At 35.9% G+C, this 20,758-nt stretch overlaps 2 protein-coding genes across 10 annotated transcripts in view; one reads left to right on the forward strand and one right to left on the reverse strand.

Annotated features, from left to right (window-relative positions):
* The window catches only part of CCDC146 (coiled-coil domain containing 146), a 59,493-nt gene that overhangs the window by 29,426 nt on the left and 9,309 nt on the right, over positions 1–20,758 (reverse strand). The window lies entirely within an intron of this gene.
* On the forward strand, positions 10,899–17,714 carry FGL2 (fibrinogen like 2). The gene is made up of 2 exons (XM_015882966.3): positions 10,899–12,303; positions 15,131–17,714. The coding sequence occupies exons 1-2, from the start codon at positions 11,565–11,567 to the stop codon at positions 15,835–15,837; spliced, it is 1,446 nt and encodes a 481-aa protein (XP_015738452.2). The 5' UTR covers positions 10,899–11,564; the 3' UTR covers positions 15,838–17,714.

Consider the following 20,758-nt stretch of genomic DNA (forward strand, 5'->3'; position numbering starts at 1 on the left):
ATGGGCCCAATTTTGACAATGAGAGAAACCACAGCAGCAGTGCAGAGCCACCTGATCTGGCTCTATTGAAGTGGTACTGTGTTCATGGAGGCCACAGCCACCCTTTTGGGGCAGCAAGTCAGATCTGCAATTTCACAGAAATCTGCCAAAGTTGTGGTTGAGCAGGTTTTCTGAAATAAGAAACAAATCTTAATTGTCTTCTGATGCAGCAGCAAGAGAAGCCCAAAAGTCCCTATGTCCCTTAGTCCTTCAGGCCCGCAGAGAAATGCCTTTTCCCAAAGTGAGCTAAGACTCACATGTGGCCTATTCTGTAGAAGCCTTTTTCTTGAATACCAAGGAGAAACTTTCCATAATTAGTCCTCCAGTCGGGCAGCAGACCTCATGTGAATGTACCAGAGGAAGCATATATTATGTTGATAGATGTTTGAGTTATTTATTTATTTAAGATGTTTCAGGATAACAAGGACAATCTTTATTTTATATAGCCCTGAGAAAAGGAAAGCAGATCTAATCTGGTTTTCATTTCTTTGCACAAGATTAAAGATAAGCAGCCCTCAGATATTTATTTTGGCATCTTTTTCAAGCTTAAGATGCTGCTCACTTGGGTTTACAGTACTGATTAACTCTTCTGTGAGAAAGAAAATATTCCCCCAACTCCACCCCCTCATTAGCCTCATGTGAAAGTATCATTGTTCTAATTAGGTATTATCTCATTACTGTATTTTCCTCATGTACAACTTATCTATGACTCTGAGTTCCATTTTAATTCCCGCTTAGCTTCTCACTGCAGACACAGGTCATGAACATCTCCTCAGGTATAAATCTACACATCCTTGAGTCTGTGTTTTCTCCTTTATACGCATCATTTCTCTACATGTCTTACACTTAATTTCACACTTCAGTTCAGAGGTAAAAAGTCTGTTCCAAAAAGTTCCTACACAGTGTGGAGACACCTATTGAAAACTTCATAAGGCAGGCTGTAAGGATAGCATAACCACCATGTCAAAATGGGGTTATGGTTGTGGAAACTGTCATCACCATACAGTTCCCATTACCATCACTTTACCTGGGATCCAAAGATTTATTACTGAATCCCAGCAATATGTTTTATCCAAGAGTCTTGGGAAGAAAGCAGGGAAAGAAAGGGAGGAAAGATGGTGCAGCTTGAGGAGAAAAATATTTGTTGAAGAAGGGAAGAAGGGTGTGAGTCAACCACAGAAACAAATTGTCTGGTGATAAATGCAGAAAAGCAGAAGAAAATTTATCTGGTGATAAAACCAGATGAGAGATGATGCCCTGATATATTGATACACACTGCCTTCAAGGCTTCTTTTCCTGCATCTGTGGTAGTGGATGATGTGTGCATGAAGTGAACCTCAGGAACTATGTTAGCTGAATCAGTGGTTACTCCCAAAAATTCACTGAATGTCCAGAAAGAGGAAAGCATAGGCTGTTTTCCTTACACCTTTCTATAATCATGGTAAAAAGCATGGTCTATTAGTAATCACAATTAAGGTTTTTTAAGGTAAAATTGCCCTGAAGCAAATCTCTTGCAGTTGTGGACTTACTCTAGCTTAATGTCAGCAGCATGTAGGCAACAAGGAGGCTGAAATATATTTTTTGTACATGGTACATAGTCATGAAGAGCATACACATTGTACTAAACTGTTGTCATGGGATATGGAAAGAAGTATAAAATAGCTACAAAACAGCAGAATATTTCTGTCAAATGTAGGTGGATGCCACTGGTTTAACCAAGGATGAGCTACGTTCTAAAGTACGAATGTGAATGTTGAAACACAAACATAAGTATGGACACAGTCATGAAAGACTGTACAGCCAGTCTGAACATAAATATTTGTCTTTTAGGGTCAATCACAGTGTTCTTAACTGCTTTAGGCTATGATTGTCACTGTGTTTCCTGCAATTAACATGAGATGGCAAAGTCACATGTTCATTACCTTGCTAGTCTGACTGAACATCTGTGATTCTTTCTTCAGAAACTCGTGACAGATGACATAAAATGACTGACTTTTTCAAGCAATGAGTTTCATTCAAACACCAAGGAATAGAAAGAAAGAAAAACACTAACCTAAATTTACTCTTCATTATAGGCATAGATATATATGATATATATATAGATACAGGATTTACTACTGAGTTACAGGAATAGCACAAATTCAAATTACCTTCATTTAACCAATGGAATTTTCAGATGTGACTTGGTGTCAACTAACTTCACCAAGTTATCAAAGTATTCACTCTTAACAAACTGCTTTCTCTTTCTCAGGAAAGTAAAATCATGTAAAATCGTCTCGTCGTTAGCATATGATCTTGAGTTACTCTTCATTCCAGTAGTATTTAGTCTTCTGCACTGCTATTGCTAAAGATTTGATTTACCCCATGATAAGACCCAATTCATGGGTTTAACTTAAGTTGAAAATGATCTTGGATTCACATAGTGTTCAAATTTAAAGTATGTTAACTATGCTTTTGTATTTCTCCAGAGTTCCTCAGCATATTTTATTATTCCATAGAACAGAAATACATTTTTCCTTTATGGCTTGTAATTGCAGACCTTGCATATTTTCTTCTGCGGGGACATGCTTTTGGCCCTGACATTCCGTTCCAGGTCATCTCATCACTTATCTTTCCCATATTTTTATTTACAACGGTAAAAATTTTATGGTGGAGAACAATATAATCTAAGTTAATTTTTAGCCAAAAAACAAACAAACAAACAAAACCATGTGGAGAAATCTGAGGGCAATGATTCAGGACAAATCTGTACTCATGAGGAGAAATTTTACTTTTATGAACTGACTTAAATAGGGATACCTGAAAGAGTGAGCATTATTTGCTTAGCTAATTGTCAAAACATTGACTCTTAGTACACAACCTTCAAATCAAAACATACACAAATTCACATCTTGCTTTTCTGCTTATGTTCATTTGGCCTTAAAAGAAGCTGTTGGAATCAGAACTTAAGTCATGTCAGTAACTTTATGTGTTTAAGCTTTCAGTGGGTTTTATCCCATATAGTATATAAGATGTAATCAGCATTCTTTTTCTATTTAACATTTAAAAAAAAAAAAATCTGAATTCTGGTAAAGCCAATATAAATATTAACAGTAGAAAAAAATAAATTAAACTGATTTAGCTGAAATGTTAAGCTCTGAACTGATTAGTCAGAATACAGCTTTAAGAAGTACATTGTAGGCAAAGTCCAGAAGAACTGTAATAAAACTGAAAGATTTCCCTGCCTCACAAACTCCACTGATCTGTGCTAGGAATGGTTACCTGTCTCTGAATAAAGTCAAAGAAAAGCTTCCACCATTTTATTTGTATGGACTGTACAAATACAACCATGGAAGGGAAAAAAACACTGCCGTGAGTCCTGACATACTTTAATCTGCTTGTTAATTCTGTATAAATAGTCTTCCTTTCCTTGGCTTACAGACTGATTCTGTTCTGAAATCAGAGACATGGGTAATATTTCTAACAGAACCTGTAAAGCCATACGAGGTATAACAGTAATTCTTTCTAAGTCAGAACAGTAAAAATCTCAACCAGGAACATTAAACCCATATACTGAATTCCTGGATGCCAGCTGCCTCTGTAAACCACAGGTTTTGCATTTGGATCTCAGAGAAGTATATAAAAAGTCTTTTTTATAACCCGATGCCACAATATAAAACATTTGTACAGCTTTATTACTCAACTTCAGCATTAGATTTCTTTCTTTTATGTCCTTTTTTAAACACTGAAAGCTAAATTGGAACTAGAATTCATAAATATTTCTTTTTACTTCTATTTTTGAATGTTGACAATGGATGAGTCATATTTTCCTTTGAGAGTCTGTCTAACTTGTATTAGGGTCACCTTTGTCTTTTTTATCATAAAAGGCGTATTTTAACACATGATAAGTAAGAAAATTAACTCTTAAGCATAATAATGTTGTTTCTCTATAGCAAACTGATGTTGGCTGTGGGGATAGATGGAGTATAAACATCATTCTATCCCAGCCAGGATTATGTATCATGGTAAAAATTTCAGTCAACTAACATAAGTTAAATATACATGTATGTGCAATTCTAAGTGCATATACACTTCCATTAGTGTATATTTGATCGTTAAGAACCATTACATGTAACCTGACACATTGCTGCAGCAATGTAAATAGAGACTATCTCAGCTGCATAATTAAAATCTGCATCTGATATTGATCTGATTATATTAATTTTGTAAACATTATATAAAGTTATACTGTATCTATCAACAATTAAACAAAATGTATACTGTTTCCATAATATCTATTATAAAAAGCATATACAATCATTAACACAACCATGTTTTAAAATACAGCATAATACAATGTAATTTTAAAAAATCTAGTTGAAATGGATTAAGCTAATTGTCACTTTGCTGATGCTTTCCAGCTCATTCAGGCTAAATTTGATTTTGCAGACAAAGTTTTTACATAAAATGATTAATAATGCTTACTAAGTATTAAATATATATGTATATATGTATACATATTTGAACAAAGATATTACAGTTTCTCACATGTCATTTTGGAATACTCAAGGCCAGGCTGGATGGGGCTGTGAGCAACCTGACCAGTAAGGTCACAACTTTGTTCAAGGAACTTCATCATTCAACAACACACAATTAAAACAACTAAGGATAAAACAGCCTATGATATTTACATTCCTCCACACATACAAACATTTCTAAACAAAGGCTTGTGATAATTTTTTCTGACTTTGTTGGATCTGCATTGGCCACTTTAAGCAAAAAAAGCAAGAAGGTGCATACAAGACAGAAGTCCAGTGTTTAAGTAAGAGATTATAGTTAATGTTCCCATTCCCCAAGATGCAGTCATAGCTCATTTTGCTGCTTGTAAGATCACACATTTCTAACTAATATAGTAGCTGTCTTCTGCTGAATTAATAATGGTCTCTATTGCAAACAAGGAAAGAGTGAGTGAGAAGCTCGAGTAGTGAGAGAAAAAAAAGAGCCTGTCAATGACAACTGAAGGTGTCTTTGTTCAGTTCTGTGTTAACTACATTGCTCTGGAAAGAACTGACATCACTCAGTTACACAGGCTGGAGTGAATCTGAAGTCTGCAGTTTGGTGTGCAGCCAGTTCTGTAAGTGTTGAGCCTTCCAGTCCTGTCTGTATCAGTTATTCTAAACAATATTTTGCTTTTCGCAGCTTTTCTTTCTCATTATAAAGTACACTAGGACTTCAGATATTTTTAAACAGACCCAAATTTGCTGGATAGTCTGGGTGTGCTAAAATACATTTTCCTTATCTGAACAGAGAATTATTGGAAACTGGATGAAGATTTGGCTGCTGCTTGAAGGTGGTTGCCTGGAAATTCTTCTTTAATTTATCCTCATACTCCCATAAAAGCAATTATATAAAAAAATAGGAAAATATATCTTTTTACTGGATTTACTTTAACCTTTCTCTTTTAACTTAATTTTTCTGTCATATTAATTTTATACTATTACATTCCCTTTCTTTTACTTATATTTAACTAAATAACAAATTACACAGCACTGAGTGGGATCTTCCAATTTTGTTATGGTTTTTTTGTTTTGTTTTGTTTTGTGTTACTTTGTATTGGGAGCAAAACTGAACAAATTAAAAAGCAATAAATTTGTTTCCTTCAATCAGTGAATTAATGAAATAATACCGGTTCTGCATAATCCTGCCCTACGATAAAGATTGTGGATAAAGATTTTGCTGAAAAGGACAAGAACTTTTTAGGTACAGGAATCCATGAGTAAAACGGAAGAATACTTGTGCCAAAAACCAAAATCACTTGTGCTTAAATAGCTGTTCCGTACACTTGCATAACTCTTTCCTATAACCTTACTAGCAATAAGCTTTCTAACAACAGTTCTTCATCAGAGATCTCTTGAAAATCTCTTGCAGAAAATTCCAGGAAAAAGTGAGCAATATCCAAGAATACACTGGATCTCAGGGAGTTCTTTCATATGCTTACAGCTTGACTTCAGGCCCACTAGCTCCTCACATGGGACCACTCTAGTTTTTCTGAGGCAGTAGGCAGGTGTAGATAAGATGCTGATAAGAAACAGACATCAGAATACGAATGGGAAATAAAAGTGTAGAAAGGAGAGCGTCTACCTGATAAATAAGGTACACTTTCATGAGAGCAAAACCAGAGAAATCCATCTCTCAGTACGTTCAAATCTGTCCACAATTACTTTCTCAGTTTTAGTAGATTTTATTCAATGTTTCTGTGAGTCACCTCAAAGCGGTACACCAAGAAACTGACCTGTGATTTTAAAATGCATTTTCTTTAACTCCAAGATGATGTAAATAAGAACTATAAGAACACTGACTTTCCCACTTTTGAATTTGAAGGGTTCTAAACTTCTTTCAGAACTCCCCGTAAATAATAAAACTAAGCTATGCTTTAAGATTCTGCAGTCTGAATATTGAGCTAATTCCTCACATGCTTTTGAAAAACATACATCAAGAAAAGAATGGAGGTTAAATATATCAGTCACAAAAGCAATAGTGTAATATTGATTACTCATAACATAAGGAAAGGGAATTATTTGCAAGCTTCCTAGAAAAGGCTTAGTTTCAATATTCCCTAAAACTCATGCATTTCAGAGAAATGATAGAGCCAACACGTGTTTCTAATTAAGCGTGCAGATACTGCAAAATAACTAACATGTATTCCAAGCTTAAACAAGACAATACCATTTTCCACCTCTTCCTTCCAAGCTGAGGGTTGTTTAGTTACAGCAAGGCATTCTGACTACACTTAACTGTTCTTTTATTGCATAAAATAATCCAGCGCTTGATATTATTTTTTTCTTATTTCAAACATCTGAAATGTCTCTTCAAACAAGTATTTTGTCTTATAATATGAGACAAGAGAAAAAAATCCAGGGATCAAGATCTTTCATAGTTTGTGTACACACAGGATTTCAGTACAGTATTGGCCACTTTGCAAGTGGCTCTTGGTGCCAACCTGCTGTGTGAGGCTTGGAATTTTCTAAGCTGTTTATTTGAAGAGCTCCTCTTAGTGCTTTTAATATTTAAATGTTTAAACATTTAGAGAAGAAAAAGAGCAAATGTTCAACACTGAAAGGAAAGCTCTGTATCTGTCAACTCCTCTTTGCCCACAGTGTTTGGACACTTACTAGACAGTTGGTATTAGCATAGGGAGAAAGCAGCACTGTCTCCTAATGATTTTTCAGAGACTATGTCTACACCGCAGGGTGAGAACAGGTACAAGCATGCTGAAACCATGCTGTGACTCCTGAATTTCTATCCACAGTGCTGGTTAATAGTCTCCAGAGAATCATTTTCATCCTTTAGAAGAGGAGAGCTAGGGATATTTGCTGGTGTTTGACTTGTTTGTGTCTGATACTTCCAAATAATTTAAACAAATGCTTGGGCCCATTACAACACACTAAGTGACTCGAAGCTTTCTCCTCAGGTTCTGAGGAGCTGAAAATAATGTAAGTATTTTAAGAAGTTTTTTTTTGGTATTTCATGAAATGGTTAAAAATTCTGCCCTTTTCTATTTCTCTAAAAATTTAAATGCAACAAATAAGATGATATAGCTGCATTCAAATGTGGTGCATTGTTAATTCTTAAAGAGAAGGCATAGAATTTATGTCTCTTTGAACTTTGCTGTCTAGAAGAAACTGACTTCATTACATTGGTTATCCATGTGACTGAATTACATTGGTTATCCATAAAACAACCCAGTAACCCAGTAGACAAAAGTCAAATGCTAAGAAAGATGAACCTGAAGAAAAGATTAATAGCTACATTCTTTGTTTTGATGTGGAGTCTTTTATAGCAATACACCACTGAAAGGCTTGTAGTCTGCTGCAAAGTACTACATGCAGACAAGCTACATACAGATGTTGCTGCATAAACCAGACAACACTGAAAGTTGGGGTCATGTAAAGGCATAAATGAAATACATTAATATACCCTGCTATGGTAGGTAAAGCACTACGCTACATTATGCAGGATTTCTACAGCTTTAATATTTTTATTATGTGTGGATCCGTCAGACATCCTTCAATGAAAAATAAACCACCAAAGAGCGTTTCTCAGTATCCTGCAAAAACAGAACCACTGAAATCTGAAAATAAAACCAACAAAACATTACTGCAGTAGTTGAATCTCAACACCTCTCACCTCTGCCACAGAAACAGTTTATGTGAATGAGCTCAAATGTGCTTCAGGTTTGTTCATTCACACTGCTTAAACAAACCAGGGTGTTTTTCAGCTCTGCTGCAGGAGATGGTAGCTCCCAGCATAATGTCGGAAGTCACATGGCAAGCTGTAGTGTTCTAAACTGCCTTAGTCACTGGCTCAATGAACATCTGCTTGCAGTCTTGACTTTCTTATTTTCTGTTAGACCTACATTCCATGATCTGCCAGAAAATACAACAAAACTTGCTCCAAAAAACCATGGGAAATGGTTATTCTATTTTGATAAATATTGAATAAACAGCCCTAAGTAAGACAAGTTTGTCAAACCAAAATATATTACTGCTTTAACCTCACAACCATTGGGCAGCTCTGGGAATGGAATTAAAATCTTCAGTAGCATTTAAAAATATCCTGAGCTCTGTGTTATTTCCCTTATCTTCAGGAAGACATGTCTGTAAGATTAAGAACTCTTTTCAGTACACAGAAAGATAAATAAATTATTGAAAGGTAGACTGAAAGGAATTAAAAGCTACATAAAGGCCCTTTTACCAGACAAAAAACCTTGATAGAAAATTCTCACTTGTGATCATCAGCTTTTTCTGCTGGATCTTTATACAGCTGGAAAAAATGTCTTAAAGATTCTTGTTTGGACCTTGTGATTGCTTAACTACTTGAAGCTGTAGTTGTTATACAGAACACTCTAGGGATCTAGAAAAGCCCCATCTGAGAAGAAGAACATTGCTCATAAATAAACTCTGCAGTTCTATTTTGATCTGGTCTTTATTTCTCTCATTAATTACTTCTGCCATTAGTTAAGCTACTTCAGCACTTTACAGTGTAAGATTGCTAAGTAACACTTCTAGGGGCAAAGACTTAGAAAATCTCAATTTTTAAAGATTGTTTCATTTATATCCAGGACAAAATAGAGGCATGGATTACAAATAAAAGTCTGTATGTAGTACTTTGAATTCCTAAAGGAAGAATCGAGGCCAGTCAAATTGTTGGAAATGGACATTCCCTCATACAATGGGAAGAAAGTCTGGTTCTCAATAACAAGAGCTTTCCAAGTAGGAGAAGTATACAGTTACCTGATGGAAAGGATTCTTTCACAGTCCAAACAGGCAGCTGGTAGTACAGCGGGAGAACACCAAACTAACAATAAAATCAGGATGACAGCAAAGCATCTCAGGATTACAAAAACCTCATCTGAATGAGGAAGTAAACATCCCAAAATGAAGGCATGTAAGGGAGCAAGGAATGAATGTCTTAAGACAAAGATGTTCAAAGGGTTTGATACAGTGTGTTACTATCTGATCTTTCTTTCATTTGACATTCAGCATTGCTTAGAAATGTCTGCCCTTCCTGAAATTATTCAGCCCTGATGACACTTTCAGTGCAGCATAATAGACTTTTAATAATCTTTAATATTTATATAAACATTTAAGGCAATTCATAAGATGTGGCCTACAAATATAATTAATTTTACAGACAAATAAATTTGTCCAATCTGAGGTCACACAACAGGCTGTAGAACTCACTGCAAGCTGAATGCACAGCAATGTACAAAAGGAATATAACATACCAAATATCAAGGATTTAGGGACTCTTGTATTTCTCATGCTCCTCAAAACAGGCTGGTATAGCTTTCTTTAGTTTGGCAATAGCAGCCATGCAGGAGAGTAAGGCTTTATTAACCTGATTTTAGTCTGGCAGAGAAAAGTGTAGGTTCATATCAAGCAAATGAAAATTCTAAAATTTTATTCACTAATTAGAAACCTTAATTTCATCAGCTGCTATGTATATTTCCATTTCATTTCTGCCTGATGTATCTTTAACAAAATCAAAGTGATGGCATTGTTTTACATCCATCTTGCTGTCCAGGGACCTCACCGCTGGGGAACTGGAGAAAGATAGGTTTAATGCCCATCTCCCAGCAGAATGCACAGATGATTACATTATGCAGAGAATGGAAGGACTTACTTTAGCAAGTAAGACAATTAGTTGGTTTTTTTTGTTTGTTCTTTTGCGCCTTAAAAACAAAACAAAAGGCCAAACAAGCCTCCCTTCTGTATTGTCAATATTTGCCTGTGGGCTCTATAAAAATGAGTAACATTCCAGAGATCATGAACTTCTGGAGTATGTGTGTGACTGTCTGGTTAATAATTAATCTGTAGTATGAGTAAATGCAAATAGGCTTTAGGAAAATCATTTGGGTTGGACTAATTCAACAAGAACTGGTGTAAATATCCTTTACTCATGCAAGTTATTTGGCTCATGACAGCACAAAGACGTGTCCGTTCAGCCCTACTTTCAGGCACAAGGAAAAAGTCCTAAATCATTAAAACTGAGTAAGGGCCATGTGAGACTTGTAAAGGTGGTTGTAGAACAGAAATAAGGAAGTAGATGTAAAGTGTCACCTGCAGCTGAAATATCCTGTTTGGTTTGATTAGTCAGGCGAAGTACATGAATAACTCTTAAAGCTGATATAAGGCATAATAAAAAAAAAAAAAAAAAAAAAAAAGCAGGAATACAGAAAGGAATCCTCCAGACTGATGGGCCCATATGAGCTCCTGCCTCAGCAATCAGCCTGACTTTAGATTTAGAATTTAGGGCATCGTTCAGATCACCAGGTTTTGTTTTGGGTTTTCTCGCTATCTAAGCCAACATCTAGAACCCCAAGGAGGTGCTGTGGGTTTGAAATTCTCTTGCTTTTGCATATAAATGTTCAATCAGCAGTTCTCAGAATCAGATAACAATGAACTGTAACTGTGAGGCCCCATACAAATGATGAATATTGCAGATATTCTAGACAGTGCTAGGCAGAACTGGGGAAAAAAAAAAAAAAAAGCTTCTTGTTCTCTTTTCATAGTGACTCTGTATTGAAAAGTACTTGGAACCAAAAGTAGATGTGTTTCAACATGCTATGGAATTTAATTTTCTTGAATACTTTAACCAGTTAAAAAAAGTTTAGAAAGAAGGGGGCTCAGTGTAAGGGAAACTATTGTTGTAATAAGGCTCAGACTGGAAAAGGGGTTGATTCTCACCTTCTCCACCTGCTGTGGTAGAACAAGATTCCAGTTTCCTAAAAGAGTTTTAGAAACTCAAATATTAAGACTCAGATGTTAAGAGACTATTATAACACAGAACTAATAAACCCACTAAACAAACAAACAAGCAAACCAACAAATCTGCATACGAGAAATTACGCTGCATAAATGATCAGCACACATGCATTCCATCATTTTGCCTACATGCACAAGTTCTGAGTCAGAAGCAATCACTGAAACACGCTACTTTTGCCAAGTACTACCTACTTTGCTCTGCTATTAATATCGCTTGTGATGCAAGAACTCCCACCCATTTCTGAGAACAGTGCAGGCAGTCTGATAACTCACAGGCTTCAAGCTGCCCTTATAAAGTTGTTCCACTTTTGCATACTTCCTCATACTGCGAGTTTCTCTGCAAACATGAAGCAGCTTGTTTACTTAGTCTTGCTTAAGACAGCTCTCCTGGCTTTAACAAATGTGTTTGCAGTTGTTTTAGAGGAAGAAAAGGATGCTAAGGAAGAAAAAACAACCGGTACTTGTCCTATAAAGCTGAAAACTAATGGGAATTGTGATGAAGGAGAGGACTGTCCGTATCAGATAAACCTGCCGCCAATGACCATCCAGCTACCCAAACAATTCAGACTGATTGAGAAGACTCTCAAGGAAGTACAGACCCTTAAAGAAGCAGTAAACAAGCTGAAGAAGTGCTGCCAGGACTGCAAGCTGCAGGCAGATGACAACCAAGAAAGAGACAGCAGTAATGAATTCCTGCCACCTAATGCAGAAACTCCAGCAGAAATCCAAGATAATAGAGTAAAGGAACTGCAAAGCAAAGTGAACAGAATGGCAACCAGCCTAAAAAATGCAAAGAATCAGATTCAGACTCTGCAGGGCCGCTTAGAGAAAATGAGTCTCGTGAATATGAACAATGTAGAACATTATGTAGACAGCAAAGTTGCTAATTTGACGTTTGTTGTGAACAGTCTTGATAACAAGTGCTCTTCTCAATGTCCAGCAATGCAGCCAAGCCCCGGTATGTAACCTGTTTGTTCTTAATACCTGCAACATGTGCTTTCTGTGCATTTTACAAATATTAGGTAAAGAAATCAACTATATGTTAAGCAAATATCTGTGCTTCTAACCTTACAAAATAAGTATTTTTGCATTTACAGTTTCTATTCCTGTGCAACTTTCCAGCTGCCACTAGAGGGTTACTGAGAGTTACAGGTGTTCAGTTCCTGCTATGGCATTTTTTCCCCTGTTCTAATGAGCAAACATGAAAAATGAAGGTATTAGGTTACATCATTTATTAAGGATATCAAATATCAGCAATCTACCTGTATTTTCTCTTTGGCTGTCAAGGGGCAAATTTCCTCCTTAGGTATGCCTGATAATACTGCATGTTTTTTTCAACGTGATACTGCAGCTATTCTGAAATGGTCTGCAAGTCATTACTAAAGATCAAGTGAATCTAGTAAAATGTTTAGTTCATAACAGATGGAAAATTAAGTTTTCTAACATCACAGCAAAAATCAGAAAGGCTTCCCTAAGGAAGCTTATTAACAGTACTTCTCAAGTGGGTAATATACACAGCACCATTTTAATGCTTAACCTTTAGTATGATGCCGATATTTAAGTAATATAAAATAGAAAACAAGAAGTGTCAACACAGACAAGTGCTTTTTCTTTCACTTTTTATCTTCCTGATGTTCACCATTCAGAAAGTACGACTAAAATAGCTTTTGCAAGGTCATGTAGTTTTTCTATAACATATAAGAACTACTGCAAACAAGAAATATCCACAAGATTATAAGTGCATTCTAGCACTTAGATATCAAAAATGTGAAGATAGGGGTCTCTACAGTCAAAACAGAGACATAACAGAATGCACTTCAGTTTTTAAGTCCCTGTGGTTTAGCATTTCCACTTCAAAATGAAACTGTTCTTCTGTCTGCCCTTAAAAAACTGAAAAACTGAAAACTGAAGCCTGTGCAGATGGTACAGTGTATGAACATCTGAATTTCCCAAAAGAGCAATAAGAGCAAATGAATAATAACAAAAGTAATGCTTTAACTATAGCAACGATCAGATTCAAACAGATACAAATAAGTACAAATTAATTACTGTAATTCAGATATAAAACATTAACAGAAGGAATGAATGGTATCTAGTCTATTGATAATGGGCAGTGAATCACATTCAGGCGCAGTAGTTTAGATGTTCATCTCTCTTACTGAGCTGTTGGGTACTATTCAGTATCACACACTCATGTAGATGTTCCTTACATTTTACAGCAACTGATGTAATAAATAGAAAATTAGCTACACATAAAAGTTTTTCCTACCTCTTCTGAAAATAGCAGCATAACTTTATTTAATAGGAACTGAATTGGGTTATAAAACGCATTTTAGCTGAAATTAATACTCCCTGTCAATATCTGCTCTGCACCTTAGTTCAGTAAACATTTTACACAAAGTTCAGTGAAATAAATGAGAATCTATTGTGAACTCAGATGTGGTCGTTAACTCTCCGATTCCTACACTTTATGCTTTCATAGATGTCCAGTTTTCTGCACTAGCAAACAAGGAGTCCTGAGCCTCATCCCTGCTGCAGCTTGACAATATTTATGCCTTACAAAAAGCAGTTGGCTTGTTTGACTTTTCCTGTAAAAATACAGTATTCAGTTCTACAAATGAGCATATTCCTAAATTCAAAGCTACAACAGAGAGGAACAGTGTCTAAATGGTTTTGACTCGACTCAGAACTGACAGATGGAAAGGTCTCCATCATTTGTTTAGGAACACGGAATTATAGTACAGTGCATTCTGAATGCCACTGAACACAAAGTCATTACTAAGTTAGTAGATAACAAAATGGATTTTTACTCTGCAGGAAACATCTGGGGTTGTTTTTCATGTGAGTAAAAAATATCATTGAGAAGGGGAAAAACTGTGTTAATGGCAGATACCAAACCTTTTTCCTTACTTTAAAGCCAGCAATGCCACATACACAGGAAAGCACATAACTTTTGTAGCTTCATCTTTCTAGGAATTCCAGTATTACTACAATAGATGAGATAATTCTATAACATTTCTCCTGCTTCCTTAATTATTGTAATATTAACACATGAAAGATTCCTAATGATGAAGTGTTCTGAATCAAACTGTGGCTATTGAAAAACAGCCAGCTTAAAGTTATTCCCATATGAACAAAGCTTTTCTCTGACACACTGCCAGATAAAGATTTGAATTATAGACACAGTGTGATGGTATACAGTGAAATATTATCAAACAAAAGGAGCAAGCTTTAGAAATATGGACTGAAGACACTGGTATGAATTTATTGGAGATGATGAAAGGATGAGGAAAAGGGTAGAGAAAAGGAGAACAATGGAACTCAAAGATGTGACACTCAATTAGCCAGTTTTGACTTAAAAAGAAAGAACGCCATTTAAATGGTTTCTGGTAGTCATTTGATGCAGAGATCCTAGCTGATATCTATTACAGAGTAAACTTGATGGAAAAAAAGTATGTTCCTAGAACTGAAACTGTGGTAACACTATTTCCTATCTAGAAGTCCAATCCAAAAGACTGAACATATGCTTTTACCTCTTCCAAACAGATTTCTTGGTCTTCACTGATTAGATGTACTAAAGGTAGATCCAAGTCTAAAATCATGGCAAAATAATGGACAACTTTAGTTAATATTTGACTTTTCTTATTTAACCATGGCTGTGGAAATAATGAACTTGGTAAGAAAAAGAGCCACATGTTCTGTAGGCCACATCAGTCTGGATAAAATTTTTGCTTGTTTTTAAACTGATGCTGTGTTTAATCTGAAAATCTCTGTTTTTCCACCAGTTATACAAGTAATGCAGAGAGACTGTGCAGATCATTATGCAGCAGGCAAAAGGAGTAGTGGTATCTACCCAATTACCCCTGACCCCAGAAATGGCACCTTCCAAGTCTACTGTGACATGGAAACACAGGGAGGCGGCTGGACGGTGCTGCAACGGCGTCAGGATGGCAGCACTAACTTCAACAGAACATGGAATGACTACAAACATGGCTTTGGTAACCTCAGCAGGGAGTTTTGGCTGGGGAACGACAAAATTCACCTCCTGACAAAAAGCCAGGAAATGCAGCTGAGAATTGACCTTGAAGATTTCAATGGTATCAAAGAATATGCCAAATACCACTATTTCTATGTGGCCAACGAGTACCTGAAGTATCGTCTCAGCGTTCACGGCTACAGCGGCACAGCAGGAGATGCTCTCCACTACAGCAAGCATTACAACCATGACCAGAAGTTCTTCACAACTCCTGACAAGGACAATGATAGGTACGCATCAGGGAACTGTGGCGCATTCTACAGCTCTGGCTGGTGGTTTGATGCGTGCTTGTCTGCCAACCTCAACGGCAAGTACTACCACAAGAAATACAAAGGCGTTCGCAATGGAATTTTCTGGGGCACGTGGCATGGTATTTCTGATGATACTCCCAGTGGATACAAGCAATCCTTTAAATCAGTAAAAATCATGATCAGACCCAAAAGTTTTGCACCATAATTTTAAACCTTTTCTTAACTAGTTTGCATTGGGTTGCACTCAAGATCATACTCAGTATTATATTCAGAATTCAAATATTTAGTCGTATTTGTCATAACATAGTTCTAGACAAAGTAACGTTTTTCCACATGCATTTTTAGAGATGGTGTTTTCCATATAATGTATGAAAGATGACAATTGTTGCTAAAAATTAGCATAGGTTAAGTTGTGGTATTGTAACATAAATATTCTAAGCATTGCTTTTGGTGCTTTTACTGTATGTGATACATCTACAAACTGTATCTGAATGAACACCTGCATTTTTACCTGGATATAACTCAGAGGTACCCTGATAACATACTGATTTGTTAAACACTTAGTATGAAACATTGTAACTCTGATCTTGCCCGACACTTTCTATTATCATTCCTTCACAACCTCAAAAATGTGTTTCTATTAATTCCTTTAAATACCTACAAGAAATACATTTTGCTTTCCTTTCTGAATCTTTTAGGTGAGCCAAATATTGCAAGATGACACCTGTAGAGACTCAAGCTCTTATTTAAGTACTTCTCACTATACGTATTGTTAGGTCTTAAATTATACATAAATTATATTTTGTAACACAAGATTGCATTCTTCCCATTTTCTGAGTACTGATTTGCAATCTAAGAAACATGAGTAAACCACTGGCCATTAGACTCAGAAAAGAAATTATGCAGAAGGTTTTTTTCTTCTAAAACATACCAAAAGAAACAATGCACTTTTCATGTACTCTGGGAAGTGCAATTTAAAGAAACTGTTATTCTAGTTCTATTGTAGATACAAGCACAAATTTGCCTACACATACTTATTGTCTATGATAGAAAAGACAGGTTTATAATTATGGTGACTAATATTCTGAGAGTAGATGCCAATTATCTTAGCATGAGGTATCTTGCTATATAACTAATAGCAATTCTCAGATGCAGATAGAATATGCAAACACTGTATTTCTTTACTGGTACAAGTATGGTTTTTACTGATATTGCATTTTCTTGCTATAAGAATCATTTGTTGGCTCTGTAAACAACAGAACTGGGCTAACAAACCCATGAGTGCACATCTGGCCTAAAATTTACAAATCACACCTTAGTTGTTTTTAAGATAATATCCAGAACTATCATGGTTATAAGCTATGGACATGAGAAAAGTGGCAATTACTAAATAGCAGAGTATTAATATATATATTTGAGAGAGTAAATACTTTGAAGGATATTTCAGTGTGAAGTGTAATTTGGTTTATTGTATTTCAGTTTTAAAGACTAATGGAAGATTTTAATTGTAAGATGTATAACCTGTGCTTGAAAATGTTTTGAAGTCATAGAATATTTATTTTGTGATAAAATGCTTTGTCTAAAAAAAATCAATAAAAAAGCAATTTATGAAATACTGGTTAGAAGAGCAGATATCTAATTGTGTATGATTATATTTAATAATTTTGCACGAAATGCACAATTTTCTCCTATTCATTACATGGTAACTAGCTCTGTATGACTTACAGTATCTATAAGCTTCTACTTGAAAATGTCTTTTTCCTGCTAATTTGTTGAGAGAGAAACTATTACTTTTTTATCATGCTAAAAGGAAAAATTGTAAGAAAGGAATTTCATCAGGATAAACAAATGTGACAGATGTCAACTACAAAGACTTGAGAAACTTCTTAAAAAAAATTAAAAAAAATAAAAAAAGGAAAAAGAAGAAAGAAAGAAAAAAAGAAAGAAAGTCTGCCTGAACTGTTGTAGCTGAATTTCCAGCAATGTGTATTAGCATTATAAAGTGTAACTCCATCTATTTGTTGCAAGCTTTATTTTGTATTTTTCCTTGTTGTAAATAAAATTGTCACTCTATTAAAGCCATACACTTGTCATAAATTTTTATGGGGACTAAGAAAAAAGTTCTCATAAATGGTTTACTGATTTTCTATAAAACTCGAAGCAGTCAGAAAATACAGGTATAGTAAGATAACAACAGATGGCCTGCAAAGATATATGTGCTGAGCAACAAGAGAGTTACAGAATTGCTGTTAACAATAATTCTTAATGGATCCATCCAGCTGCCAGATAATGCATAGTCTCTTATTGAGGTTATTCAAATTTTGGAAGGGAAAAAATTGGTTGCCTAATCAAGTGTTTATACAACATGTATCTTTGTCATGAAACAGGAGACAGAAACTTAACCTGCTATTTTAATTATGCACATTTTAGAAAACATTTAAGTTTTAGGAAAGAGTGAGAATAGATAATAACACGCAAAATTAAAGCATACAATTTTATATACAAACCAGAGCACTTGGTCTCTGAGGCTTAATAATTAAAAACATGTATTTTAGTGTACAGAAAGCGTCTATGTAACAAAGATTATAACAAGGAAACCTTGTGGTTTTGATACTGCTAATATTTAAAATGTGAGTATTAGTAATGAAGATTAATAACAATGGGTTTTTAGCAAAATTTATATGAGTTCCCCCCCCCCCCCCCAAAAAAAAAGCACAAATCCGCCTGTGAATTTATCCAAACAAGCTGTAATGTCTTTGTCTTCTATGCAATGTTTAAAAAACAACAAACAACAGAGAAAAACAGGAAAGAATCAATCATATCATAGAATCGTAGAATGGCTTTTGTTGGAAGGGACCTCAAGGATCCTCCAATTCCAACCCCCTGCCACAGACAGTGTTCCAGCCACTAAACCAAGCACTGGCCCAGGCTGCCCAGGGCCCCATCCAACCTGTCCTCAAACACTTCCAGGGATGAGGCATCCACAACCTCTATGGGCAAACTGTTCCAGCACTCAGCGCTTCTTCAGTTAAAAACTTCCCTGACATCTACTCTGACATCTACTACTTCCTTTAGTTTAATACATTTTCCTATCACTATCTAACCATGTAAGAAGTAGATTTCCCTTGTGTTCATAAACTTCCTTTTAATATTGGAAGGCTGCAATGATGTTTCCCTGAAATTGTCTCTTTTCCAGGCTGAACAACCCCAGTTCTTTCAGTCTATCTTCACAGGAGAGGTGCTTCAACCCTTGTATCACTGTCATGGCCCTCTTATGAACCCTCTCGAAAAGTTTCCCACAGTCTTATGCTGGGGCCCCAGACCTGGACACAGCACTCCAGATGGGGAGTGTCACAAGGGCAGAGTAGAGAGGGACCGTCACCTTCCTGTCCCTGCTGGCCACCCCTCTTCTGATGGAGCCCAGGATATTGTAGGCCTTCTAAGCTGCAGCACACTACTGGCTCATGTTTGGTTTTTCATCAGCCAGAACCTCTAAGTCCTTCTCAGGGCTGCTCTCAAGGAACTTTTCTCCCAGCTCGTATAGAGATCTGGGATTACCTTGACTCAAATGCAAAACCTAATCTGAAGAGCTGAAGATCTGAAATGATGTATTTTTAATGTTTTTTTTTTTTTTCCCCTGTCCCTTTATTGCAAATATATTCCCTTAGTTGTGTTTTTGGGAGAGCACTGCAGTCAGCAGATATTTCTGCAAGATCTAAGAGCAACTTGTAGTTTGCATTCGTACAATTATGTATGAAGGAAATTCAGACGGTTCTTAAACACATACCTGGAACATCATGTTTATGACCTAAAGCACAATCAGTTTTAAAAGCGCCAAGTTAACTTAATTTCTACGTCATGAAAGTCAAAAACAAAACAAAACCAAACAGCAAAGGTGTTTAATTTCTCCTAGAGACAGATAGAAGAACTAAAAATTGACCTACCAAAAAAAATTATATCTACATATATATACATATAAATCTAGTAATATATATATATAAATCTATTCTTATAAGTGTGTTTTGTCTTCTTCTTTTTCCCCAAGAGATAAAGTAAAAGCAATATGGTATACACGGGCCTGAAAACGCTGACATATGTTTAAAAGAAAAATTCCTTTCACAGTCCCTGATAAATGCAAACACTCCACCTACTCAGCAGCCAGGCTGCATTCACAGCTTTAATGAAACTTTTATGGGGTTATAATATTTCTGTCAGAAGTGAATTTGGCCGTCAGCCTCAGAGTTAACCAGAAACAGAAGATGTTTTAAGATGATGTGTCACATCCAACGCTCAAACAAGTCATGAGATTAGGATGTGAATCAGTTATTTTTGAAGTCCTTGTTTACCATCTATTTCTGCTCTCAGTGTTACCTAACGATGTTCATACAATTAAGACAAACTGTTGGTCTAACTAGAGGTACACTTCTACCCAAACAGTATGCCAGCATTCAGAATTATGCAATAGACAATTATGTTTTACATGCTGATTTCTAAGAATTACACAGAACTTATGACTTCTACAGAGAAGTAGGATCCACCCTGAGAAACAGGAATTCCCATCCCTCTGTTTGGACAGAGAATAAAAGCCCCAGTGCATACCTCTGCAGTTCAGCCTCTATAAACCAAAAGGTAATTAATGCTTAGATCTGAAAGGTTCTACTCATTTAGGAGTATTTGGACACATAGATTTTTTGAATTGGAAAACTAGAAATCAACTTTTTAACATTGTAAGTAACCAGATCTATAAAAGTGATGACTCTCCATGGCTGGACACATAAGCAAAATGAGTATTGCTCTGGTTTCCTCACAACACAGCTGTGTTGACAGCGGTGATCTAAGCCAAGGCCAGAAAGACTCCCAATTTTAACACAAGGGTGCCCTAGTTTGGGATATTTGGTCTCAAATGCATATTTAGAGTGAGAATAGGAGGAGAAGGAGACAGTTCTGGAACAAAAGATAATAATGAAATTGTCTTTTTAAGTCTCAAGAGTCTCAGAAGTTTCAGTGGAAAGGTGAAAGAGCAGGAGAATGCAGTTACAGGCTATTTCCTCCAGCCTAGTGCCTTCAGGAGCTATTTCCTCTGTGTGGCACAAGATCTGCACTTGAAAGCAAAAATAAGAACACAT

Source organism: Coturnix japonica, chromosome 1 (genome assembly GCF_054131305.1).
Source record: "Coturnix japonica strain WE chromosome 1, WE-NBRP24, whole genome shotgun sequence".
Taxonomy (NCBI): Eukaryota; Metazoa; Chordata; class Aves; order Galliformes; family Phasianidae; genus Coturnix; species Coturnix japonica.

Coding starts and splice junctions, on each gene's coding strand:
- FGL2 (XM_015882966.3), top strand. CDS start 11,565: ATGCAAGAACTCCCACCCATTTCTGAGAACAGTGCAGGCAGTCTGATA. Junction 12,304..15,130: donor AGCAATGCAGCCAAGCCCCG/GTATGTAACCTG, acceptor TTTTTCCACCAG/TTATACAAGTAATGCAGAGA.